Source organism: Siphateles boraxobius, unplaced genomic scaffold (assembly GCF_051911475.1).
Source record: "Siphateles boraxobius isolate OS27281-9 unplaced genomic scaffold, OSU_SipBor_1 1, whole genome shotgun sequence".
Taxonomy (NCBI): Eukaryota; Metazoa; Chordata; class Actinopteri; order Cypriniformes; family Leuciscidae; genus Siphateles; species Siphateles boraxobius.
In genome coordinates this window covers 25,317,680-25,342,790 of record NW_027508699.1, presented here as the reverse complement: position 1 = coordinate 25,342,790, position 25,111 = coordinate 25,317,680, and the positions used below count along the sequence as shown (strand labels likewise).

Here is a 25,111-nt window from a genome sequence, read left to right as displayed (position 1 = left end):
TTAATATGAAAACCATCTTAAATCAAACCCGATTTCCGCATTGAATTGAATAGAGTTTTTGCTGCATTCTCATTGTATTTACACTACATTTGCCACCAGATGTGCTTAGTGTGCAGACAGATTCAAGTGATTCAATCGATTTGCAGTTTTGCCATTTTCATTTTCTCATCACAAATGTATAATCACTAGCCTATAGACCTTTTAAATTGTGTAACTTTCCATTATATTTGGGGCCAGTTGCTGTTTAAGACAGACCAGCAAGGGCCAGTTGCTTTAAATTTAGTCTGTGTCGACTGGATCAAACTAGTCTGACCAAGCAACCAGCAATTAACCTAATCAGTCTTTTTTACTAGGTCCAGTCGAAAGACTGGCATAAATCGGGTCACCGACTGCAGATTATCAACTCACATTTAACGATCGAGACGACGGGAGCGCGCCGAGACTCCAGAAAGATTCCTAAAGACTGCCGGTCTTTAGTCGGTGACTGTGAAAATCCTTTGGTGTACGCCCTGCATTAGAGAAAAGCATTAGATGACTAACTTGTAAGACTAGTCTAAGCAGTTTAGAAAACTGGCCACAGCCAGCAATTAGTCAATAGTAATCAGTCTTACTTTTTGGATTCAAATTAGATAAATCTATGTTTTAATGTAACTGATCTAAAATTTTATGTTGTAATTGTAAAATTATTTGACAAACTTGTAAGATTAGGTTACTAAGATTACTAAGCTGGTTTTCCACAACCTTACCAGTACCACAAACTTCCATTTGGAAACGTTGACATTAATCAAGTTTAGTTAACAGAAGCTTTTATTTAATGAAGGCACATTAGTCAAATACATTAATACATGAATACATTATTCATTCACAATGTCTAAATACACAAAAGTACTCGTTCACAATGTCTAAAAGTCTCAATAATGTGACAAATCAATAACTCCCTAAATTACAATTTAATTCACAGCATAAGACAAATACATCAGAGATTTGGGTACAAATTTAACCCTGTTAACCTTCGTGTAGGGCTTAAGATCAGTTTTTTTAATTTATTAAACAGCGGTGCTTTTATTTCACAAATAGGATGAGCAAATATAAATTTACAGAGTGTATATTATATAGCCGATCAAGAACTGCATAATCAGTGATGCACCTGGAGGCGCTTTTTCGCCAGGGTCTCCTCTGAAGTAGTCATGCAGCAGGTCAGAAACGTCCTGCACCTGTTGGAATAGTCCTCGGGACAGTCTCTGTACAGGCTCACATGGGCAGGGGTGATGAAATCAAAACTTTCAACCGTCAACCCTTTCTCCCGCAACACTTTAACCATCTTCTCCACATCCCTGTACCTGATCACCCGGTCTGCTCTGGAATAGAGGTACATCTGAGGCCATGGCGCCGGGTGATCCGTCATGGCATCATAGTGGTTCTTATGAAAGTATTTGGTCACAGGATATAAAACAATCCTGAGAAGGAAAACCGCCACAGCAAAAAGTGCCAGGAGGAAGTACTGTAGTAACACATTGACTTTAGGCCCTAAAGTTGTTTTGAGCGCTCTGAGCGCCCCTATAATGTTTTGGCTGCCCGGTGCACTGTCCACAACTGTGCCTACCACATACAGAGTGCTGAACTGCTTGTGACTAAGCAATAACTCGACCATGTAGCGGTAAAGCATGAAGCCCCCATTGCTGAACACATGGAAGAAAATTGGGTTGTTCTCCACCTCATAGTCATACAGAAGTTCAAGTAATTTGTGCGCAGTGCTTCTTAGTTCCTTGTAGCCCAACGGTTCGGAAATAAAAACAGTCTTCAAAGGAGCCGTGTAGCGTAGAGTCACACATCCCTGCAAAGAAATGAGAAGCTGTTGTAAGAACATTATACATGGGTGTAACTTCAACTTTTATTAAAACAAACAGATTTAAACAGTCTTCAATGATTTTCTTTTTTTATATAAAGGTCACATTAAAACTTGGATTTTTTTCTCAAATATTTTAAATAACAAAAAAAATATATATATATATTAGACCTATGATAATCAAAGAAAATGAAACATTTAATATTTATAGTGTACAATTATTTATAGATTACTTTTAATTTTCACCACAAAAAACTATTATAGCCTTAATAAAAAGTTCTGAAAGGTTATGCAAGTTATCATGCTTGATATTAAATAAGACATATGCATGAATGGAATAAAAAAATATTTTATTGTGCATCCTTTCCAGCCTGTAATTGTAAAAAAAAAAATTATATTGTATTAGTAAAATGGAATATAGTGGTATTAAAAATATTATGCCTGATTTAATCCACAGAATGTTTTTAAAGACTACACATCAAATCAGATGTTGTGAAGATGGCATTGTGTGTAATGGAAATGTTTGTGACTGAGAAAATTTCTGGTAAAAAAAAAAATACAATGGTGCTTGTAAGTTAGTAGAAAAATTAAACAAACTAGCTAAAGTGTGTGCTTTTTAAACTTAACAGGGCCAAAACCGTCCATTATTAAAGAACGCCATCATCTGTATGTTTTCAAGGCCTTTCGGAAAATGTGTCACCTGTTCGTTATAAATGGAGCTGTATTTGGCGAGATGTTTGTCTCTGCTGCCTGCCCAGCCAAGGAGAATAACGACTGGCTCCTTTGATCCGCGCCAGTGTTTCTCTGTCAACACAAGAACAATGTATCCATACAACACGGATCCAATGATACACATTAGTGGTTGACATGAATGCCCTATTCTTATTAAAGCTCTCGATTGTAATTGTAACGCCTATGCGGTTATAAACACAGGTTGCAGGCTTCCATGCATTTGCGCTGAATATACTGAACATATCAACAAATAATTAATCAAACAAACAAACAACCCAGTGCTGCTGTCAGCCTCAGACCAACACTTACCAGAGATCTGTGCCTCTGGAAAAACTATGTTGTAGTCTATACCATCATCCCCCATATTGACAGTTATTTCCTAAATCTTCTCTCTGCCATTAATAATTCGCTTTAAATGAGTGTCGCGTTTCACAGTTCTCGTGAGGCGGAGCGGACAGTCACATACAGCGGCGATTGAAGATAATAAAACACGAGTGAAGCCGTCAACATCAGCGTGTCATTGTTTCACACAACATCCGGGTCCCAATTCACAAGTCACAGTTAAAAATTCAAAGTAAAAGTAATTTTCAAGCAAACCGTTTAACCAAAAGAAGATTAATAGTTGATAATCCAAATTACATTAAAACCAATAGATATGCTTTTTAAAAATAAAATTAATATGACCCCTTTAGTTCTATGAAAAGATGCATTGTTTTATATTCTGTTTCTAATGCAATGAAATTCATAAATTTTAAGTGTGCTTGAAGTGCCTTCATTTTTAGAGCAGGTTTATGAATGTACAATGAACAAAATGTGACCTCGTGTTCTATTTGGGAGATCCTAAGACTCTAGTAATTTTTAATTGTTTAAATTTTTTATTGTTATAGTAAACGTTATAGTATTGACCCTAGGTATAAAACAGGCCACCGCATTTTTCTGATTTTGTTGTATTGTGGCTTCACTGCTATTTGAATTACAATTAGAATTAAATAACATTAGAATATAAATACACAATGTGGGAATAAGTAGGACAACTGATGATTTCTGTAAATGCTGTTTTATTTAAATAAAAATTATGCCAAACATTATATTCACATACATTTACTTACACTACACGCCACAATATCTTGATCACACCAGAAAAAAACAAGATGGTTATTTTTACGGTTTTATAATTTAAATAATAATACATTTTCTAAATTCACATATAACCTTTAAATCATTTAATTACAAAAACAAAGTTCACAAAGCTAACAAGACAAGGGTTGTCCACGACATGCAAAGAGTAAATAAGGACATCTATTCTTAATTAAAAAGAATAGGTCAAAGCTACTAAAGTTACTAGTACCCTGCAGAGCTGCATCATTCCCTTAGTTCCCTCCGAGGAGCAAAGCCTTTCCATCAGACAGAGACTCATCTGCAGAATCTGTTTCAAAAGTAATTGAGGGCACCTGTACACTTATAACTTTGTGTGCCTTCTCTGATTTCTGCCCACTGGCGGTGCTAATACTTGATCCTGGTGAAAGAATGACAGTATCTGTAGAGATCTCGGTGGACACACGACGACCAAACGTCAGGGAACTGACGCTGGAACCATCAGCCTCACTCTCAGTCCAGCAAGAATCACTATCTGAAGCAGAAGACAAGCGTGTCTTCCCCCAGCGGCCGTTAGCTCGTGCTGCATTGCCGATGCTAACTCCCAGAGAGCACTGGCTGGAGAGGGTCGGACGACGGGAACTAACACTGCCAGAACTAAAAGAGGAACGGAGCTCCTTCTCTTTCACACATAAGATGGTGCGGAGTACTGGAATGTAACGAGCAATAGCCGCCCGATACTTTGGATGCGTAATTGCGTAGATGATAGGATTATGGATAGCTGAGGCCTTGGCAATCACAGCGGGTACTGAATTCATGTAGGGGGTCAGGAGATGAGAATACCCAGCCGTGGCGGTGAGGGCCACTATAGAGTAGGGCGACCAGGATATTACAAAAAGCAAAATGACCAGGAGGGCGACTTTCGCCATCTTCCATTCGTTCTGCATGCGCTCATACACCTTCTGCGTTTCCCCACAATCCAACTCTCTAATTTCCTTTCCCATTGCTCGGATAGCTTGGAAGATTCCAAAGTAGCAGCTGCCAATAATGCCTAGTGGGATGAAGAACACAAAAATGAAGAGGAAGATGGTGTATGCACGAACTGATGGAGTGAAGGTCATATAGTCCCAAGAACAGGAAGTCTGAAGACCCTCTGGAACATAAGCGCTCCAGCCAAAGAAAGGCGGAAGGCTCCATCCCAGGGAGTAGAGCCACACAACGGCCAACACTGCGCCTGCCTTGCGTCGGCTAACGTTGCCCACCAAGGCAAGAGGCTGAGTTATGGCTAGGCAACGATCAGCAGCAATGGCAGTCAAAGTCATCATGGAACAGATCCCAAAAAGGGCACCGCAAAAGGCGTAGAGCTCACAAATGCGCTCGCCAAAGATCCAGCGCCTGTGCAGGCTGGCTGCAAAGAACACGGGCGACTGAGTGAGGGACATGAAGAAATCAGCCACAGCCAGGTTCACCACAAACATGTTCCCTGCAGTGCGAAGAGTACGGCTCCGGCAGAACACGTATATCACCAGTGCGTTTCCAATCACTCCGGTGATGCCAACTATTAGGATGACAGATCCAATGATGTAGTGAGCATGATCAGGAACATCCACGGTGGGAAACGGGTGTGGAGGCTCATGGTGGTGGCTGTGTGTCGGCCCATGGAAAAGCACATGGAGTAACTTGTAGTTCCTGCTGCCCAAGGACTCCTTAAAGCCTGCAGTGCAGTTGTTGTCTCCAGGGGCACAATGATGCCCTCTCCATGACGAGTGATGGCTCATGATGTGTGGCTTGATGTCTCAGAGTCCTAATTCCCTAGGAAATTCTGTTAAAATAATTGGGGGAAAAAATCGTCACATTCTTGTTTTAAATAAACAGTGCTGTTCTCCTCTTTGTGTCAGTCTGTGAATGGTGACTCCCTACATTAGCTTTTTATATACTAATCAATGCACCACCAAATGATTATTGATCAGTAAGTAGTTCACAACTTGGCCTGTTGTAATGGTCAGAAAGTGTCACTTGGCCTATGGTAATGGTAAACAAAAACACTCAAAATGTTGACCTTGTTAAAATCATATTGAACTATTTCTGGACTATTTTGCTTTATTATCAAATTTACCCATTATAAGATAATACTGACTTATATATATGAAATTAAAGTAAAATATATATTAAAGCATTAACAATTTATGAATTATATTAAATTATCAAACATATTGAAATAATAACAAACAACAAAACAATAATATATATATACTTTTATTTGTATAGCACCTTTCATATAAGAAATGCAGCTCTAAGTGCTTTCTAATGAAAAAGCATACACATAAGATTGAATATGAGACCCATTTTACAATAATAAAAAATATTAAATTAATATACATAGAGTGCATAACAAAAGATGGAAGTTATATATAAATAGTTTATTATTATTATTATTAGTTGAGACTTGAGAGACAACATTGTATGTAGACTGCATATGCTTTGTTTTCTTTATCGTGTTTGATAATAAATGGCAATGACACAGAGAAAGATGTCCCCTTGCACATGAACGGCCCTTTTTACATAATATCATTTGAAATGTTGGCAAACTCCCCAAAAGTGAGTTGGATAAGCATGTGAGCGGTAAAGAGGTCACCAGGAAGAAATGTAGAGAGCTATTTCGATTTTTAGAACTCATTAACTACAAAAATGCTTCCTTTGTTTGTTGTTTAGAGTAGTAAATTAGGCCAGACGTTGATGGAAATAACGCTTTTTGACCCAAAACTAAGGGTGTATGGATTGTTTGAGTGGATGCAGTCAGTCAGATCAATCTATGCAATTTGAAAGTGGAGCACAGTGACAGTTTCAATAAGGACTGATTAACATCCCTCATCATGAGAACTGCTCACTGACCTGAATGTGGTCTGAAATGATTCTCCATGTTCCAGCTAAATAATGATCAGCCTATACTAGCCTTCAGTCTGTTTCAGGATTGGGACTTGACCTACTTGAGAGAAAAAAAAGAGATGTATTTTATTTATCCCAGTTTTATTTTGACCTTTAATTGTGTTTGAGTGAATCAAAAATGATTGAACCCTAAGTACTATAACGCAGCACTAGTACATGGAAAAACGTATGTGGCACTGCAGCTTCTAATTAATGGGCAAACTATTTGGCTAGGCCCTTTGATTCCTGGAAACAAAAATCCCAAATACAATGGCATTCTTTAGAATGTGTTTCCAAATTTGTGACAAGAGGGCTTTTTTGTCTTACAACATGGCAATGCCTCATTTGGGCACAAAGCAAGGCCCATGAATTAATGATTTAATGAAGAACTTGACAGGCCTAGACAAAAGTTCAGACTTGAACCCCATTGAACACCTGTGGAATAAACTGGACTGCAACGGTCCCATCATTTATCATCAGACACTGACATCAGATTGGGAGCATATCCCCATTGACATGTTTGATGACTTACAAGGAGAGTGAAAACCATTAATGCCAAAGGTTTTGATATTAAATACTCAAGAATATAAAGTGTGGTGTTTGAGTTTCAGCATACTTTTGGATTTATAGTGTAAAACAACCTAAGGATATAGGTTGTGTGTGTGTGTGTCTGTACTCTGTATATATGTGTGTGTGTGTGTGTGTGTGTGTGTGTGTGTGTGTGTGTGTGTGTGTGTGTGTGTGTGTGTGCGTGTGTGTAAAACAACCTTCATTCACAATAATTGAACTATTAAAGCTATCAACTAAACATTTTATATGATTTTATATGATTTGTAAATGTCATGAAATGAACAGAAACGGGGACAAAACATGAATCAGACCTGCTTAACTTTTTTTTATTAATATTACAGTTCATCTTAACATACAAAATATGAATCATATAAATCTTATAATTATTTTTTTTTATAAATCTTTGCAAATCATTTAGAAGTGTATTATTTTGTTTTTAAAAAAAACCTTTAAAAGACTAAACTTCTATGTAGACTTTTAAAATAGAAAGATGTAATTAAACAGTCAAGTGCATTATGTCATTCAAGGATGTCTGTCTCACAGGCTTGTTGGTGGAGGTAGGTCAAGTTGCTAGTGGTAATTAGTGATTTCTCAGGTTGATAGTCTGTAACTTTACTTTCAGTGGTACCAGGAGTCATGAAGCCTTTTCCAGGTTTTTGTACAGTTTCCTTGACACGTCGGATTCCATTTTGAATTCTCGTTCGGTTCCATATCTGCGACTCAATCTCAGAGCTGGATGTGATGAAACAAAACATACATTTTGATTCCACATAACTCATATGAGCAATATATCAATAAAAGAAATAGAAGAGTGACTATTAGGATGTGTCAGATATTTACTTTGAAGATGGCTCTGCTGCTCCTTCTGCTAGTAAATACGCATCAAAAATAACTGTTTCTGTATTGGCCAAACAAAACCCATTGGCCCTTCTGACATCTGGAGAAAAGCATCATATTATATTAGCTAAAAAACGTGTTTAAAATCCAAAATAAGTTATCTATAAGATCAAGAAAACAGGAGAGTTCATGAATACAAACCAGCTACAGTGACAGGACTCTTGTTGAAAGGCTGGATTGGTTCATACATGGTTTTCAAGGTATAGTCAACAGGTGAAGTCTTGAAAAATGTAAGAACTGCCACAGACTGAGAGAACTGTAAAGTAAATTACTTTCATTATTATTGAACCTATACAAAGGGGCATCAATTCAATTATTATTGACATAGGGGCTAGTCTTTAGAATCACCTTTTGTGGCATTTTGATTATATTTCTCAATAGTTTTTCCACTTCATCCAACCTGGTTTCAACATTATTATTTTCTTCTGCTTCCTTTATCCTCTGTAGTGCTGAAAAAAACATGAACACATTCAACAATTAAGTCTCCAATCCTTTAAATGGCCAGTTATTTCATATGTCATAAATGCAAATAAATGTCATACCATCAAGCATCAACAAACGTCCTCTGTCATCTGGAAATGATTTGCTCAAATTCTTAATAAGTTTCACTAAATCGTGATATCGCCTTCGCAGATATGTTATGCTTTTTTCAGACCATTCAGTCCTAATCTCGAAAAACTCGTCTTCTTCTCCAGCAGAACCAACAGCGAAACGGTCGAGCCCAACGACCCTGCAGTCATTTACTCTCAGGTGAGGCAAGAAATCCGTATCAACACCTGCCATAACTGAATCGTGTCATTAACACATTAAATAGAAATTATCTCTAAATTAAATTTGATAAAAAGAAATAAGTAAAGAGAAGATGCATTCCGCTTCAAAGTCGGCTAAATATCCATCAAAATTAGAAAGCAAATCGTGGGATTACTTTCGTGGGAAGAGCATATCTTCTGACACAAGTTGTACAAACTTCAAACTCCTCCGCTTTCCTCTTTGCCTGCGGATAGTGAGCTCTAAACGCCCCATTTGTGCGCAGTCCCTGTGAATTCCCATCCAAAATTATGAATTTCTCAAGTTCACTTCACACATCGACTAAAACTGTTATCGAGTCTGTTATTCCTGTCGGGTGCTACTGGGCGTTCATACTCTGTCGCAGTATCCAATTGTATCAGGCGGCAGGTCACTAACGGCAATCTGATTGGTTGCGGCCGCGTAGTGCCGCTGCTCGTTTGCATAATGCATAGAGTTGAGCCCAAGGTGATGGTGGAAAAAACAAAAACAGTAATTAAAAGTAAACTACTTTTACCCAGTTTCCTTCTCATTGCTCACAAAGTAAATGTTCCAAATGTATGTATCCTTAAAACATTTAATTAAAACAAAAAAACTTCATAAAGCTTGTGGTCTTCTGTTAAAGAGAAATTTGGCTGATAGTGCACTGAGCAACAGGTGGGATAATCCAGTTTCTATTGGATTGGTAGTGGGATTTGCTTGTAGTTTTAAGCGCAGTATTACACTTGTTGTATCATGGCATTGGTCAATCCTTTAATCGCTTACTATTTTAAAGCTATAATTAACCACCCAATGAAATAGAGTAATTACATTCACTTATATTCCAAAAAATGTATCAAACCGTGACTTTAGTTACTGTGTCAATGCTGAGGTGATCAACATAATATTCCAAAAGCAATGGTATATGGAATTTACTGCTTTACTTGCATAAGAAAACAATACTTTGCTTCGTCATTATAAAATAACTGTCTGGAAAGAGAAAAGTCCCAAGGCAAAAGAATTAAAAATATATATATATATAAAAATTATTTACAAATCATAAATATCACTTTGATGTCCGTGCTCTTTGGGAAGGTGCGGTTTGGGAGCCAGAACTAGAGCTGTTCCTCTGCCCCAGTGCGGCGGTTTGCTCGGCACTGTGATGTTTCCTCTTGTGTCGCACCAGTAGCTGGCGGTCTGGTGTGGAATACTGGCACAGGTGACAAGGGAATGACTCTCCTGTGTGATGACGCCGTGAATGGAGGTCTAAGCTCTTCTTCTGGATGCTGAAGCAAAACGCAGAGGACTATTCTTAGCTAGAGACATAGTATGAAACAAGCGTAGTCTGTCGACTATATGACAGGCAAGTGCATGTACCTGCTGTATGGACAGTACTGGCAGCAGTAAGGCTTTTCTTGTGTGTGCGTCCTTGAGTGTCGGCGCAGAGAGCTTCTGTCAATAGAAGCATAGGAACACTGCGAACACTTGTATGGCTTCTCACCTAAAGCAAAAAGAAAAACAAATCACTGGAATTCTCACACTCAGGCAGTGCAATGTCATGGCAACTGTTCTATGAGAACCAGTCTTTTGAAAGGAATTCCATTAAGCTTTAAATCTCTAAATGTCACCATGAGCCGCCTTTCTCCATATATTTGCTCCATTTCTAATTAAAGTAGCGTGGGAAAGGCCTGCCTGCATTTAACAGCCTGCCTCTGATAATAATAATTTCTGTTTAGTGACCAGGAATAATAAAGGAGATGGACAAGATGCGTCACTTTCATTCCAAAAACAATGATCTATTGCCACTGCAAGATTCATATATAAAAAAAGAGTGTTTAATATTAAAAGATCATATCTACAATGTGCTTGAAACTTCACCTGTGTGGATGCGGAGGTGCTGTTTGAGTGAGGCTTTGAGACGAGTGCAGTAGTGGCAGTGTGGGCACTTAAATGGCTTATCTCCTTGATGAATGCCCATGTGACGCCGCATGGTCAACTTGGTAGAAAACTTCCTGTACAGAAAAAGACAGAGGTAAATTATAGAAAACGGACAATCAAAAGTTATGATAAAGAAAAAGGAAAGGCATGTTAAGCATGATTATTCTAGAAATAAAATATTTTATTTATTTATCCTGACAGATAATGTTTGGGGCCAGTAAGATTTTATTCATACTTTTATTCAGCAAGGACACAATAAATTGATCAAACGTGACATTTATAATGTAACAAAAGATTTCCATTTCAAATAAATGCTGTTCTTTTGAACCTTTTATTTATCACATAACAATCCTTTGAACAGTAGTTTATGTACTATAATATACAACCACATTAAGATGCTACACTTCAATAACAGTCTCTTTGTCAAGATAATATAGCATGGAAAGAAATGATTCTTGTACTTGTCACAGAGGTTGCAGCAGAACTCTTTCAGCCTGGAAACAGTGAGTCCAACAGATGGTTCACCCTTCAGGTGAACCACTCTGTCCTTCCCTCCTTCTTTGCTCTTTTCCCTTCCCGCAACCAAGTTTTTCAACCTCTTCTTACTAACCTGGGACCATGACTCTGGCTTCATTCCTCTGAGGCATTCTGGGAATTTGGTGGATGAGTTAGGTTGCTGGTTTTCTCTGAGTACAGGCAAAAATGTCGGTTTCAGCAGTCTGACAGTCTCACCAAATACTCTTTTAAGCAGTGGTTCTCAACCTTTTTGAATCCGAGACCCCTGTTGTCCACAATCATTTTTGAATATATTAAATCTATGGACACTCATTTTTTCTGTAAATTTCAGGATTCCAGGAAGTTTCAAGAGCTGAATTTGTATGATTTTTTAAAATTAATTTGTGGTTTACTTAATAAAGATTAAGAATGAGGTTAATATTTTTAATAAAGATTTAGTAAAGATTAAGGATGAGGTTCATATTTTATACATTTTCATTTATACCCGATGATAACACAAGATACTTACATACTGTGAGCAATCTGTTTTTCTTGATCAGGCTGTTTGTGTTGAGTGTGAATATGCTTCAGCGTTTTCTTCCATGACTTTTCTAAAAAAAAACATAAGAAAAAAAACATAAGAAACAACAAAACTAGAGGGAAAAACAGAGCAAGAAATGTTTCAAATTATTAAACATTTTAAAGTTTATGATTTTCGGTGTCTGAGATGAAAAAGACTTTATCCAATATTGAATAATTGAATGTTACGGGTCTGGACAAAATAAATATTAAAAACGCATGTTAAAAAGAGCAAACACTGCTGTTGTGATTATGCTTTGGATCACAACCAAATTGTAGGGTAAATCTAGCTCATCAATTCAGCAAAGACGATTTTGATCTGTACATCCTGCCAATACACATATTAACAAAATACTAGTTATTTCAAAACTTACAATTCTTGTACTGGGGTCAAGTCTTTCAAAATGTGCACTCCAACCTATAGCTTGTCACACCTGTATATATAGCATACAGTAAATAATTTGTACCTTTGAAATCACAGTGTAAGCATTTAAATCCTTCTTGAAAATGACATTGTTGGTGTATTTCCCACTCTTTCCCTGAGTGACACCATTCCAGGCACAGAGAACACTGCACTAGCCCTCCAGACTCAGATCGAAAGTGATGCCGCTGATTATGCCTTTCTTCATGTGCTTCACAAGAATCAGCTCTCCTAAATGTCCTGGGGCAAACACTACATTTATGCCTCTTTGAGCCTTTTCTTTTTCCATGTCCCCTCCAGTGTTGCTCCATATCAACCCACTCCTCTATTTCGCAACCGCAACGAGGGCATCTGAAGCCTTGGTCTCCACTATGGCATTTTAGGTGCACCTCTAGCATGCTACGACTGGATGCAACTGTCTGGCAGAGGATACAGGCCAATCCGCCATCCTCCTCCTCAGACGGCTTCTGCATTTCAGCATCCATGCAGGCATCTCCAGCATCCTGCTCACCTTCTGGATGGGATAGGTTTTTTGTTGAATTTGCAGACGGAGGTGGACACTTAGTGCTTGAGATTCTGCACAACCCAAGAGTCATGAGATGAGCCGACTGGGCCATTTCCTCATCCTGAACTTCTGTGTCCATTCCACTGTTCAAAGGAACAGCCAGATCTGTGCCAGTATCCTCTAGCTGAAACACAGGTTCCTCCTCACTGTCGTCCTCATCATGCCTACCTTCTTCAAAAAGTGTGCTCACCTTCATAAAACAAAATTTTACATGTAAATTTTCTAATATTTCAAACTAAAACTTCAAACTAAATAAAAGGAATAATCCACCCTAAAATGTGAATTCTGTCATCATTTACTTTTTGTTCCAAACCTGTATGACTTTTTGATGTAATAAGATATTTTTAAGAATATTGGTCACCAAACAGTTTCAGTTCAATGGGAACCAAAACTGTTTGGTTACCAACATTCTTCAAAATATCTTCTTTTATGTTCCAAAGAAGAAAGTCATTCACACAGGTTTGGAACAACATTAGGGTGAGAAAATTATGACAGAATTTTCATTTTTGGATGGACTATCCCTTTAACATTGCAGGAATCTTTATAGTCACCTCACAAGTTTGTGCCACATGCAAGTTGCCATCAGAGTTGGAGCCCAGGCCAATGTCACATGACCGTGGGCTGATGTTTTGAAACATGCCGTACATCGGGAGGAGGAAAGACATACGCTCCATGTCCATCTGATCCTCGTTGCTTTTTGAGCCAGAATGGAGGTCGCTCTCTAGGTCGTACGGAGAGCTGTTATGGTCGACCTCGTCTTCATCAACAACCCTCATTCCTACGCCTAAACTCTCCTCGTCCTCTTTCTCCAGACATGGCAGATGGGGGCATGGGGACACTGGATCATGTCTTTCCATGACATGATGGCTAATCTTGGCTTTTTGGTTGCTGGTAAATTGACAGACTCTACATCGGTATACTTCAACTAAGAAAGCTTCCACTAAAGTGGACACATGAGCTTCAATGCCCTCGGCTGAGCTGCAGTAGAGACTGGAAATTACATTTTCTTCTGCAATTCGAAGGGTTACTGGTTGAACGTCTTGATATGCATCTTTAAACCCACCCATTCTAGGAAACAGTAGAAGAGGAAAATAGATCAGTTAGTCATTATACGGTCTTGTAAATCATCCTAAGTATTAACAATTTATTGTTTTTTAATTAACAATTAATGTTAAATGAATATTAAGATGCTTAAATTGTGGTTGTGGACAAATTATTGCACCAAGTTAGAGTAACAAATATAAACAGGCCTTTAATTTTCCAGTTCAAAATCACTCAAATTACCTTTCTCCCATTCTGATGTTTCTGTTATTTTTGAAAGATCCTGCTGTGCTGAATTGTTTGACGAAGATAGTCGATTCACAATGTCTGACTGTGATACCAGTAAGTTACTAACTTCAAAATAAACAATCAAACTGTCTTCCAAATATTAATTTAAAAGGTTCTGATTAGATATTTACGAACAGGTGTACCTAATAAAGTGTCCGGTGGTATGTGTAAAAGATGTGTAAATTATGTACGTACCTGCATCAAACAGAGTGGTGTCTTTAAATTACGTAGCTTGTGCTGCGGAAGCAAACGTGCGGTATAGGGACCACGGCGTAATTACAATCCGTGGCATAAAATGTGACATCTGCTATATTTTTCTCTGTACTGACAAAATTAAACGTTGTTTTCGTGCACGACCCTAATTTACAACTGCTATAAGTGTGTAGGAAAAATAGTGAACACTAAATCGATGACAGACAAGTCATTTTCTCAGATCCCTTCGTTCGTCAGCGTTTCATACACACTGCGCATGCGTTGTTTGGTCAAGAATGGCCCAATGAACTTAACCGATTAGTGTGTCGATTCAGTGATTCAGTCAGTTCAGTTAAAATTTACCTTTGTGGATAACCACTTTATAATGTATAGTGAGAGGAAATTGTTAAAATTAAAACCCTTTAAAATTAATATTTGGAAGACAAGTTGATTGTTTATTTTAAAGATAGTAATGGTATCAAAGCCAGACTGAATTATGAATCGACTCTTCCCCCCAAAAACAACTCAGCACAGCAGGATAAACAAGATGGCGAACATGGACGCATTAGCCAAAACAATAGCGAAGGATTATGTGTAAGTTACACCATTACGGACTTTTTTATCGCATTATTTTGGTATTTAAATAAAAGTTATATGTATTGAAAATGAAAACATTTCCGTACAATTGGTTTGGCATGCAGTTTTCAGTCTATATCTGTTAACACTTCTGTCCGTCTCTGGTCGACGTAAACCACCAAGTTTTAAACCAACAACAATGAAACATAAGTCTTGAATACATTGCCTTCTAACTGTAGACATTATCATCATACATCCTAGCAAACCAGGCTAAATTTTTGTTAGGCTTGTTGGAAAGTAGATTAATATAATGATATGAATATTATTATTCTCTAACGTTACTCTTTTCCAGGGATGATATGGAGAGCTCTGACAGCGTGGATGAAAATGAACATGTATCCGGTGAAGATGGAGCTAGAAAAGCAAATAACATCGACTTCGCTAGGGTGGAAAGACACAAGAGAAAAAAACACAAACATCGAAGCAAGCACAGAAAACATAAATATCCCTCACCAGATGAGAAGGACCACAAACACAAGTACAAACACAAACATAAGCGGAAACACAGAGACTCATTCCATTACAATAAAGACTGTTCTACTGGCTATGAAGGTGCTGTCATCTCTCCAAAGCGATCCAGATTTGATGACCTTGCTGCTCTGGAGGATCTGGAGAAACAGAGGGCCATGATTCAAGCAGAACTTGATAATGAGCTAATGGAAGGGGCTGTGCAATCAGGTATGGGACTGATATTACAGGGTTATAACTCTGATTCAGAGGAGGATGGCGAGGTCCAGGAGGCTGTGCAAAATGGTGAACAACAGAGACAAGATCTCAATGACTATGTAATGGCTAAGGGACATGCTGAAAGATCTCGACAGGATTGCATAGATGATGAAAATCTTTCTTCTCTGCTGGAAGGCAAAAGCACATCTGACGATATGTCAGTCAAGGCTCATAAATCAGAAATTAGAGTTAGCAAGACTGGGTTAGATGTTAATATCTGTGAGAGGCCTAGTGGTCCCAGCCAGGCAAGGGAGCAGAGACGATCCCGAAGCATTGAGAGATCCAAAGATGGTGGTCAGAGGTCCAAATCTCCTGTGAAGTCCAAGGGATTGCCATCAAGCAATAAAAAATCAGCTACACGGCCTGAAGAGCAAACTGTAGACCACAGATCATCAGCGAGAAGGAGCAAATCAAGATCTAAAGAAAGAAACACCAACTTGCTAGAAGCTGACAGGGAGAGAGACAAGAAATCAGAAAAGGCACCCTTAAAAGAAGCCTCATCAGGAAAAGAGAACCGATCTCCTAGCAGAAAACAAGGTCCAGAACAGCTCAGTCCGTCTGTGCGTCCCAGGGGCCTCCGCTCACCAGAACGCTTCCCTGTTGTGCAGAGCACAGACAGGGCATCCAGACAGGATAGATCTTCATGCCAAAACAGATCCCCTTCAAGGAGAGGGCGATCTCGGTCGGTTGAGCGGAGACGGAGAGAGGAAGAGCGTCAGAGACTCCCCAATGACAGGTTATTTTTCTTTCTTGCTCTGTTCATTTAAATCTTTGATAGAAATGTTTGTGTCATTGCTCTAACTTTCAATTCCACCATACATTTTTTGTAATTGCATCTGTATTCAATCAATGTTGTTATTGTTTAATAAAACTAAATCTATAACTATTAAAAATATTTTTTGTTAATTTAAAAATCTGCAATAAAATCTAATCTAAATATTAGATAAAACAATTAATATAAATTAATAAGTAATGAATTAATAAATAGTATTATAAAATGTAGTAGTATTTAAATAATAAAATACTAGTAATAAATGATATATAATAGTTTATAAACACATTGTTATTATTAAAAATATTGTTTATATGAATGTTCCTTGTTACCCAAAAATCTTTTCTTTTTTTTAATACTCGATTTCATACTTTTTTGTTATACTCACAGGATGCGATCTCGTGATGAGGTAGGGGGCCATAGAGACGAGAGTCCTTGTCTGAGCTCCAGACGAAGGTTAAACCACTCGCCTCTCAGACGAAGGTCCCGTTCTCCCAGAAGACGAAGCAGCAGGTCTCCTTTCAGATACAGGTGACTGGTGTACTGTAGCTTTTAAATCTGCAACACTGCAACTCCTCATTTAGAGGATACAACTACCCAAGAGGCTTAAACATTTCGCTTTCTGTCCCTCCATTGACATCTTCAAAAAGTTCATAAGAGATCATAAAACTAATCCATATGAATGGAGCGGTTTATTACAAAATTTTCTGAAGAGACATGATTGCTTTATATGATAAACAGATTTTATTCACATAAAAAAATATAAACACTCAAACTCAGACATCAATTGTGGTTAATGGAAGCTCAAGCATGTCGACTTGAACCAAATTAGGTTCATTATGTGTTACACATGACGTTTAAGCTACCTCAAGAGGTTTGTTCTCGTGCATCAAGCAGGTTCGGTTGAGCTTTGTTTATGTTTGGACTAAAACACTTGATTCAAATGGATTAGTTTTATACAGAATGTGTAAAGCAGATGATATATACCGCTACTGTGATTAAGCCCCAAACAGGTGCGTTTCTTTCTGTAATGCCCTTTTTAATCTCTCAGTAGCATTAAAACTGCATTAATATCTAGGGAGCGTGACCGGATGGAGCGCAGACAGCAGATGCGTTCAGGATCACAGGAAAGGCGCAGGAGAAGGAGCAGGGAAAGAGAGGACATGTTTAAGGGCAGTCTGTCTGAAGGAATGAAGGCTGAGCAGGAGGACTCAGATGATGAAGTGTGAGTATTAAGGAAAATGATGTTTTGCTTCAATGTTGTTGATCGTATTTGGTTTAAATACTAGAATCTGTGTCTAGGATTGAGGATTATGATGTTGATGAAGAGGACGAGGAGGCTTTGATCGAGCAGAGGAGGCTTCAGCGCTTGGCCATCATGCAGGTCAGAATATTTTTAATTTATTTTTTTGGGGGGAGAGAAATTTCTCTTCAGTCGTGACCTAATGGTTAAAGAGTCAGACTGGTAAGCTGAAGGTTGTTGGTTTGATTCTCAATATCGGCAGGAGATGACTGAGGTGCCCCTGAGCAAGGCACCTAACCCCCAATTGGCCACTGCTCCGTGTGTGTGTTGTGTGTGTTCAGTTTTTCCATCACAGGAAGGTATAAAAATAGAAAAATGTTTTCTTTTAATTGTTATATAATTTCACAATATTGCTGTTTTTACTGTATATTTTATTAAATGCAGCATTGGTGAGCATAAGAGATGTCTTTTTAATAATTTTTTTTAAATATCTTACCGACTCCAAACGTATAGTATATAATGTGATTGTATTTGTAATATGTCCTGTACAGAAATATAAGCCAGAGAATGAGGACAGTAACATGTCAGGATTCTCAGATCACGGCAGTCCTCAGAGTAGCACTCGCAGCCGATCGCCGTCACCTGATGACATCCTTGAGCGTGTGGCTGCTGATGTGAAAGCCTATGAGCGAGAGAACCTGGACACATTCGAGGATAATGTGAAGGCAAAGCATAGTCTTGTCTCTCAAGAAAAAACAGGTATGTCATCTGCAAAATAACCTTTAATTAAACATGTAGATGTCCTTTCCACTTAAAAATGTTTTACACAACAAAGAAGTTGACATTGATTGACAAACGTTTAAAATGATGTACACTCACATGAGATAAAGACTTCAGTCAAATCAGTGGTTTAGTCCATTATTTTCATTATAAAGAAAAAATATTGCGTTAGAATTAAATAAAAGACTGAATGGATTGGATTCAAAGTTTCACATCCATACTACTACTTTTGTTATGGTAACCCCTCCTATGTTTGACATTTCTGTGACTGCACAAGTAACCGAAAACATTTGCTTAATGCTACTTCCATGCCAATAGATGTCAGTATTATTTGGGGATTCACAGTTAAAGACCCAAGGACAAGATATGATTAATTAAAACCAGGAGTTAGAAGTGCAGTCAATTTAAGACAAGAATCAGAATTATAATAAATGAAAGAAAATTTTACTGAAGATATTTTGCATTTTCATCAGGCAGAAGTCAGCTTTAAGACTCACGCAGAGTTCTTAGGCCGCCCCTCTTACAGTTATAAAGATCACAGCAATTATACCTTTCACCAAGGTCTAAGCTACGTCCTTGCTTCAGGGTGAAAGATTCTGATTGGCTAAGAAATAGATAAACGTAGTAATTTTCCACACATGGACAGATAGGCAGTAGCACATCTCCATAGTCTGTACGGCTGCAACCAGGACCCGGTGTTCCTTCGAGGTCACAAGACTGTGTGTTCAGGCGCTAGCATGTCGAAGAAAACAAGTCAGTCAATCTCCAATAATGCCACTTGTTCCTTAACCTGTAACCAAGAATACTAACACACACACCGACACACAGCTTCTTCAAGGTTGGATTTGTCCAGGCTCGAACTATAAACAGGAGAGTCTTCTAAAAATATCAAGATGACATGTTCTTTCTCTCAATGAGAGGACACTTTTAATCTAAAAGTAAGGCTTTAGCAAAGAAATGGTCCCTTAAACTATAGACTTCAATGACCTCTGTGACCATAGTTGTCAGGGTACCCTAGAAAAGCAGATGAATGAAGTGACGCGTGTTAAAGAAGTTAATTAATTTCTAGAAGCCGGGATAAATGAGCAAGAACTGTTACTGCATTCCTGAAATGGGCCAGAACCCTTCAGTCACCCCTCAGATATTTAATACAGACATTAACGAATACATGAAAAGAACATTTTTGCAAACACACTGGTAACTTCTTTAACAAAATAAAATCCCATAAGCCTAGAGAAGTCATATGCGTGATATTTAGAAGGAAAAATATTGATTAATACCTTGATTATAATCACTCATAAATATATAGTGAAGCAGCAGTGGATTCCAGAATCCACCCCTTCAGTAAAGTCCAAAACGGCTCTCATATTAGTTGTTTAGGAAGATGAGGAAATTAAAATATGAGACAAGAAACATTCACTCTGATGTAATGGAAGGTGGTCTGATACATTATTAGCGATTCTATGTTCCTTTCATTGCATCATTGTTCTTTTTCTTTAGGTGCTAATCTGAAAAAGCCAGCAGCCCCTGATATGTTCACAGAGTCAGATGACATGTTCGCTGCTTACTTTGACGTGAGTAGCCAAGTTCCTGCTTTCCATTGTATTCGTCAGTGGCTTTGCAAGCCCCAGAATTTGATTGAATTTGTCGATGTAAGGGGATCTCTACAGGTAGAGTTGCATAGTCCTGTGCAAGCTGTTGTTTCTGTTCTGGAAACTTTGTTCAAAGCTTTTTTTTTTTTGAAGTGGGTAATCTGACTCTGTGGCGCTCACTGGATCTCGAGGCCTCTCAGACTTTGAAATGGTCTCTTACGGTGTCAGTCAATCATTCATGAATAAACATTTTAATCAACTCTCTGAATTCAGTTGTGTTGATAATGACAATTCCACATCTAATCTCTCTCCGCAGAGTGCCAGGTTACGAGCCGCAGGCATTGGAAAGGACTTTAAGGAGAACCCAAGTCTCAGAGATAACTGGACAGATGCAGAGGGCTATTACCGTGAGTTTGTTGTCTTGTAGCAAATGCTGTATTTAAATCTGTAGAATCCATGTTAAAAGAGAAAATCAAAAACGTGATTGTTCTTTTAATGTATTCAGGTGTGAACATTGGCGAGGTGTTGGACAAACGGTATGGGGTGTATGGCTACACTGGACAGGGTGTCTTTAGTAATGTTATCCGAGCCAGAGACTTGCCCCGAGCCAATCAGGAAGTGGCAGTGAAAATAATACGCAACAATGAGATGATGTAAGAGGCTTCCCTTAAAATCTGAATGCTTAGCCTTTACACATTTCTGTCTGGTACAGTTTCTTAACCAACACCATACATTGCGATTTGATATGTCTAATTGTGTTGTAAGGATTTATTTAGACAATAAATTAGATTTAGAGTAGATGTGGATTTGTTCTTCATGTGACCGAAGCCCTTGGTTTGTCCCACAGGCAAAAGACGGGCCTCAAAGAGTTGGAGTTTCTGAAAAAACTGAACGACGCCGATGCAGATGATAAGTTCCACTGCTTGCGGCTATTTAGACACTTTTATCACAAGCAACACCTGTGTCTGGTGTTCGAACCACTCAGGTACATCAGTCAACAAGAATCTATGCATGTGAATCTACAGCTTGAGTTCTTTTATTAAAGCAACTTTCTTGTTTTCTTGCTTTAGCATGAACCTGCGGGAGGTGTTGAGGAAGTATGGCAAGGACGTTGGTCTTCACATCAAGGCTGTGCGCTCTTACAGCCAGCAGCTTTTCCTGGCCCTCAAACTCCTCAAACGCTGCTACATTCTGCATGCTGACATCAAACCTGACAACATTCTGGTGGGTCACATTCTCTTGCTGTAAATATTGGACTCTAGTTTTCATTTCTGTCTTATAAGATGAATGTATTTGACACTCCCTGAAGGTGAACGAATCCAAGACCATCCTCAAGTTGTGCGACTTTGGCTCAGCGTCTCACGTTTCTGACAATGACATAACACCATATCTGGTCAGCCGTTTCTACAGGGCACCTGAGATCGGTAAGTGTGCTGTGAATTGAACTAAGAAAGGAACTGTACCTAATTAAAAGAAACTTAAATGAAATCAAACCATCTTAGTGCATTGAATATTAATCTGTTTTTAAGAGTTTTAAAGCGTTTTTCTTCCTCTTTTTGCAGTAATTGGAAATTCATATGATTATGGAATTGATATGTGGTCTGTAGGCTGTACTCTATATGAGCTTTACACAGGAAAAATCCTTTTTCCTGGAAAGACAAATAACCACATGCTAAAACTTGCCATGGACCTGAAAGGAAAATTGCCTAATAAAGTAAGAATTAATTTACAGTACACATACTATTAGGAATTAAAAGAATAATTAGAACCAAACATACTTAAAACTGACCAAAATATTCTTTAATATTTACAGATGATCAGGAAGGGTCTGTTCAAGGACCAGCACTTTGACCAAAACTTGAACTTTTTGTACACTGAGGTTGATAAGGTCACTGAGAGGGTAAGTGTTATATATTCGTAAGTGTTATATATTCCATTCACATTAATTCTTTTTTGTTTTTGACCTAACAACTAGGGCTTCATGATTTTGGGTTAAAAAAAAAATCATATTAAAATTTTACTAAAGCTTCCCTTTTGTTGACAACATACCATTCATAAGCACTTCTAATTAGAATTTTGGCAAGATGGTTGGCACATGTTGTGCTCACAAATGCATATTATATGCAGAGATGAGTATGTGTGAAGCATCTGCCTGAGTGTAAAGGAAAATGGCTGCGCTTTACTCTGAAAAACACAGTGCATATTATTATTTAATTAAATTGTAGCCTTTTCAATTTGATAATCTCACTAAGCCATATTGTGAATTCAGTTTAATTCCTATTAATTGTGCAGGAAAAGATCACGATCATGAGCACCATTAACCCAACTAAGGACCTGTCGATTGACATGGTGGGTCGCCAGGCACTACCAGAGGACCAGCGAAAGAAGGTTTTTCAGCTCAAAGATCTGTTGGACCAGATCCTGATGCTGGACCCTGCCAAGCGGATCACCATCAACCAGGCATTACAGCATCCTTTCATCCAGGAGCGGATATGATCAGCAACATACCTCAGAGACAAATGATGGTTTTGTATCTGCAGATATGACTCAGACAACAAAAGACATTTGCATATTTTATTGCCATGCTATTTTATTTTAATTTCTGATTCATAGTCATTTTTAGCGCAGGACACACTCAAGATTTACTTTGATTATTTTTTTATTATTATTTTAGGTGACCTACAATGAAATGTAAAGAGTAAATTCTTTCAAGATAATCTATATTGTTCCGATTTCATGCTTCATACACAGCTTCTTGTAGCAGCTAAAATGATATTGCCAGATATATTTGATATTATGATCAAGGTTCAGAATGTAAGAATATCCATCTTTGTGCTAAGTTTCCATTCATTATATTTTGTATAATTCTAGAATTTGATGTAAACCAAATATTACTCAACCACCAAGGACTGTTTAGAGTGTGACATGAGTCAGGCCAGCATAAATGCTGTCTATATCCACCCTCCCTTAGGTGTGAGAGTGAGAACGCAACCTGGCGTGCAGGCCCACGGCATGCCCATTGCCCTAGGTGTGTTTCTGCTGAATCTGAGGTCTTGGGTCCTGCTTGACCTGGTCTGCAGGGAAAGCCTCCTCTGTAAAGGCAGGTTGTACACCTCTATTGGTACACTGAAGGTAAGCTAACCCTTCCAAAACAAACGGCATCATTTTGCCTTCTTTTCAAGCCCCAAATAAAGCGTCATCAGGCCCTTTTGGCACCTTCTGCTTTTAAAAAAAAGTAATTTGGAGAAATGGATGCCTATTAAAACCTTTTGTCTCCCTGTTGCTCTGTTCCAAAGCCTAGTGAGGCTTCGTAGATATGCAATTTATTACCATTCAAATGTCTGGGGTTGGGATACTTTTTTTTTTAAATTAGCATTCAAGCATTTATTTAATCAAAAATACAGTTAAAAACTGTAATATTGTGAAATGCTACATTTTAAAATAAAAAGCAGTTGTGTTGCTTAATATTTTTGTGTAGAAACCTTTATAGTTTTTTCTAGATTCTTGATGAATATAAAGTTCAAAAGAACAGCATTTATTTGAAATATAAATATTTCAGAACTTTATAAATGTCTAAACTGTCACTTTCCATCAGTTGTAAGCAGTTCCTTGCTGAATAAAATAATTTAAACAAAAAACTAAAAATATTTGACTGACCCCAACTCAATACTCAATGCTCAATACTGAAAATTGTCATTTAAAAAAGTGTAAAATAATTATAAACTGACTATTTTACCCCAAATATGACCGCTAGGCTGCTGTCTAAAATAGACAATGGGGTAGCTCACTAGGTTTTGAAACGGAGCTTCTGTTGTGGTTTCTCACAGAGACAAAACAGTCAGAATGAATGAAAAGACTGACAGTTGCTGTCTCAAAAATGGTTGACATTGAGGAGGGTAAGAGTGAATCCAAGTATTTGCAATGGACCCAAGCACCTTCAGTGTACTGCCTCCGATAGACATACCTCACCTTTTTCAGAGTTGTCACACTTGTCATAGTTTTTGTATAACCTATTGAGTGCTTTTCAATATGCATGAGAATATGTATGGTTTCCAATGCACTACTGTACAAACCCTCTGGTGTGTTTTTCGCTATGTGTAGACAATTTAGATGTCTTTTCTGTGACTGTTCTCGTGTTTGTGACCATGTTGTTTTTTGATACAGGGGTTTTCCTGCTCTGAACTATGAATCTGCTTGTTACAAGCGGTAATTGCTTCTTTATTCATATCTCAATTCCTTTAAGATACACTGGTCATAAAGTATAGCTCATGCTGGAAGAATTACCTGTTATCTTTTGCAAAGTCTGTCCTGCATGAAAATGGAATAATTTGAATTTATTGTAAATTCACATTATTTGTCATTTAAACAACATAAAATAAAGATGTTTTGTGGAGCAAAAAACACAAATTAATACTTCACACAAGTTGTCTGTCTTTCAAGTTAATCTTAACGCTGTAAGAACATAATTCAGCGTCTTAGGAGCCTTATGGTGGGTTTTTGTTTCATCGACACTAACTGCTGTTTGTGCTATTTCTCCCATTGTTTCTTTGTGTTCGAGTATATTCTCTGGCCAATGGAGACACGTCTGTCCATCATCCTCCTGCCTGCCTCTGCTTTCAAAGGGACAAGACCTCTTCAAGGCCCTTTATCCAGGTCATTCCTAAAGGCATGTTTAGATCCAACACAAAGCAAAGCTCTGATTAGAAATAAACAGCTAGTTCAGAGCTGATGTGTACAGGATTTATGTTCCCATCTCTTCTGTAGCATCACTAAATCTCTTTTTTTTGTAATATTTCTATAAAATCCATCTTTTTTGGCTTGAGCTGTAGATCTGTGCAGTGATCATTTCTGTCAAGGACCACAAATATGATAATAAGGGCCCCTTTCTAAAATATTGAGGCAGCTATATATTTTCATGTATTAAAACCCTTGTATATTGCATGTGAAATGAAATGTGATGTTATCAATGAAAACACACTATAGTCAGGGGAAAAAGAAAGTATACCTGTTTGA

At 38.0% G+C, this 25,111-nt stretch overlaps 5 protein-coding genes across 6 annotated transcripts; 1 reads left to right on the top strand and 4 right to left on the bottom strand.

The window, feature by feature from the left end:
- Positions 1-789: 789 nt before the first annotated feature.
- tmem53 (transmembrane protein 53) lies at positions 790-3,123 on the bottom strand. The gene is made up of 3 exons (XM_077231422.1): positions 2,888-3,123; positions 2,547-2,650; positions 790-1,834 (listed from the first exon to the last, which is right to left on the bottom strand). Exons 1-3 carry the CDS (start codon positions 2,940-2,942, stop codon positions 1,136-1,138), a joined length of 858 nt encoding a protein of 285 aa, XP_077087537.1. The 5' UTR covers positions 2,943-3,123; the 3' UTR covers positions 790-1,135.
- Positions 3,124-3,472: 349 nt separating this feature from the next.
- opn4.1 (opsin 4.1) lies at positions 3,473-6,665 on the bottom strand. The gene is made up of 2 exons (XM_077231325.1): positions 6,566-6,665; positions 3,473-5,495 (listed from the first exon to the last, which is right to left on the bottom strand). Exon 2 carries the CDS (start codon positions 5,449-5,451, stop codon positions 3,949-3,951), a length of 1,503 nt encoding a protein of 500 aa, XP_077087440.1. The 5' UTR covers positions 5,452-5,495; positions 6,566-6,665; the 3' UTR covers positions 3,473-3,948.
- An 804-nt stretch (positions 6,666-7,469) lies between these two features.
- On the bottom strand, positions 7,470-9,381 carry pxdc1a (PX domain containing 1a). The gene is made up of 6 exons (XM_077231438.1): positions 8,991-9,381; positions 8,608-8,850; positions 8,414-8,514; positions 8,207-8,321; positions 8,009-8,105; positions 7,470-7,900 (listed from the first exon to the last, which is right to left on the bottom strand). Exons 2-6 carry the CDS (start codon positions 8,846-8,848, stop codon positions 7,687-7,689), a joined length of 768 nt encoding a protein of 255 aa, XP_077087553.1. The 5' UTR covers positions 8,849-8,850; positions 8,991-9,381; the 3' UTR covers positions 7,470-7,686.
- A 574-nt stretch (positions 9,382-9,955) lies between these two features.
- On the bottom strand, positions 9,956-14,332 carry LOC143739124 (uncharacterized). Its single transcript, XM_077231314.1, has 8 exons — positions 14,113-14,332; positions 13,380-13,896; positions 12,310-13,018; positions 11,793-11,874; positions 11,230-11,454; positions 10,709-10,842; positions 10,208-10,282; positions 9,956-10,116 (listed from the first exon to the last, which is right to left on the bottom strand). The coding sequence occupies exons 1-8, from the start codon at positions 14,121-14,123 to the stop codon at positions 10,097-10,099; spliced, it is 1,773 nt and encodes a 590-aa protein (XP_077087429.1). The 5' UTR covers positions 14,124-14,332; the 3' UTR covers positions 9,956-10,096.
- A 345-nt stretch (positions 14,333-14,677) lies between these two features.
- prpf4ba (pre-mRNA processing factor 4Ba) lies at positions 14,678-24,516 on the top strand. Of its 2 annotated transcripts, XR_013204126.1 has the most exons (16): positions 14,795-14,943; positions 15,278-16,447; positions 16,874-17,014; positions 17,562-17,708; positions 17,786-17,867; positions 18,278-18,485; positions 20,007-20,080; positions 20,415-20,505; positions 20,604-20,751; positions 20,946-21,083; positions 21,169-21,322; positions 21,408-21,522; positions 21,661-21,812; positions 21,912-21,998; positions 22,391-23,198; positions 24,263-24,516. XR_013204126.1 is itself a non-coding variant. In XM_077231124.1 (15 exons), exons 1-15 carry the CDS (start codon positions 14,846-14,848, stop codon positions 22,592-22,594), a joined length of 3,009 nt encoding a protein of 1,002 aa, XP_077087239.1. In that variant the 5' UTR covers positions 14,678-14,845; the 3' UTR covers positions 22,595-24,516. The 2 variants fall into 2 exon arrangements, 1 of the variants encoding a protein (XP_077087239.1); XM_077231124.1 differs by having other exon boundaries at positions 14,678-14,943; positions 22,391-24,516.
- The last annotated feature ends 595 nt before the right edge of the window (positions 24,517-25,111 follow it).

What these genes read in the sequence shown, in the direction of transcription:
- tmem53 (XM_077231422.1), bottom strand. Translation starts at nt 2,942, where the DNA reads ATGGGGGATGATGGTATAGACTACAACATAGTTTTTCCAGAGGCACAG. An exon ending in TCCAGAGGCACAGATCTCTG is followed by an intron (nt 2,651 to 2,887) that starts GTAAGTGTTGGT and finishes TTGTGTTGACAG; the next exon opens with AGAAACACTGGCGCGGATCA. An exon ending in GCTCCATTTATAACGAACAG is followed by an intron (nt 1,835 to 2,546) that starts GTGACACATTTT and finishes ATTTCTTTGCAG; the next exon opens with GGATGTGTGACTCTACGCTA.
- opn4.1 (XM_077231325.1), bottom strand. Translation starts at nt 5,451, where the DNA reads ATGAGCCATCACTCGTCATGGAGAGGGCATCATTGTGCCCCTGGAGAC.
- pxdc1a (XM_077231438.1), bottom strand. Translation starts at nt 8,848, where the DNA reads ATGGCAGGTGTTGATACGGATTTCTTGCCTCACCTGAGAGTAAATGAC. An exon ending in TAATCAAAATGCCACAAAAG is followed by an intron (nt 8,322 to 8,413) that starts GTGATTCTAAAG and finishes TTTACTTTACAG; the next exon opens with TTCTCTCAGTCTGTGGCAGT. An exon ending in GCAGCAGAGCCATCTTCAAA is followed by an intron (nt 7,901 to 8,008) that starts GTAAATATCTGA and finishes CATCACATCCAG; the next exon opens with CTCTGAGATTGAGTCGCAGA.
- LOC143739124 (XM_077231314.1), bottom strand. An exon ending in TGCTGCAACCTCTGTGACAA is followed by an intron (nt 10,843 to 11,229) that starts GTACAAGAATCA and finishes TTTTCTGTACAG; the next exon opens with GAAGTTTTCTACCAAGTTGA. An exon ending in GCACCTCCGCATCCACACAG is followed by an intron (nt 10,283 to 10,708) that starts GTGAAGTTTCAA and finishes TTCTATTGACAG; the next exon opens with AAGCTCTCTGCGCCGACACT.
- prpf4ba (XM_077231124.1), top strand. Translation starts at nt 14,846, where the DNA reads ATGAATCGACTCTTCCCCCCAAAAACAACTCAGCACAGCAGGATAAAC. An exon ending in TGTTCGCTGCTTACTTTGAC is followed by an intron (nt 20,081 to 20,414) that starts GTGAGTAGCCAA and finishes CTCTCTCCGCAG; the next exon opens with AGTGCCAGGTTACGAGCCGC. An exon ending in TTGATAAGGTCACTGAGAGG is followed by an intron (nt 21,999 to 22,390) that starts GTAAGTGTTATA and finishes TTAATTGTGCAG; the next exon opens with GAAAAGATCACGATCATGAG.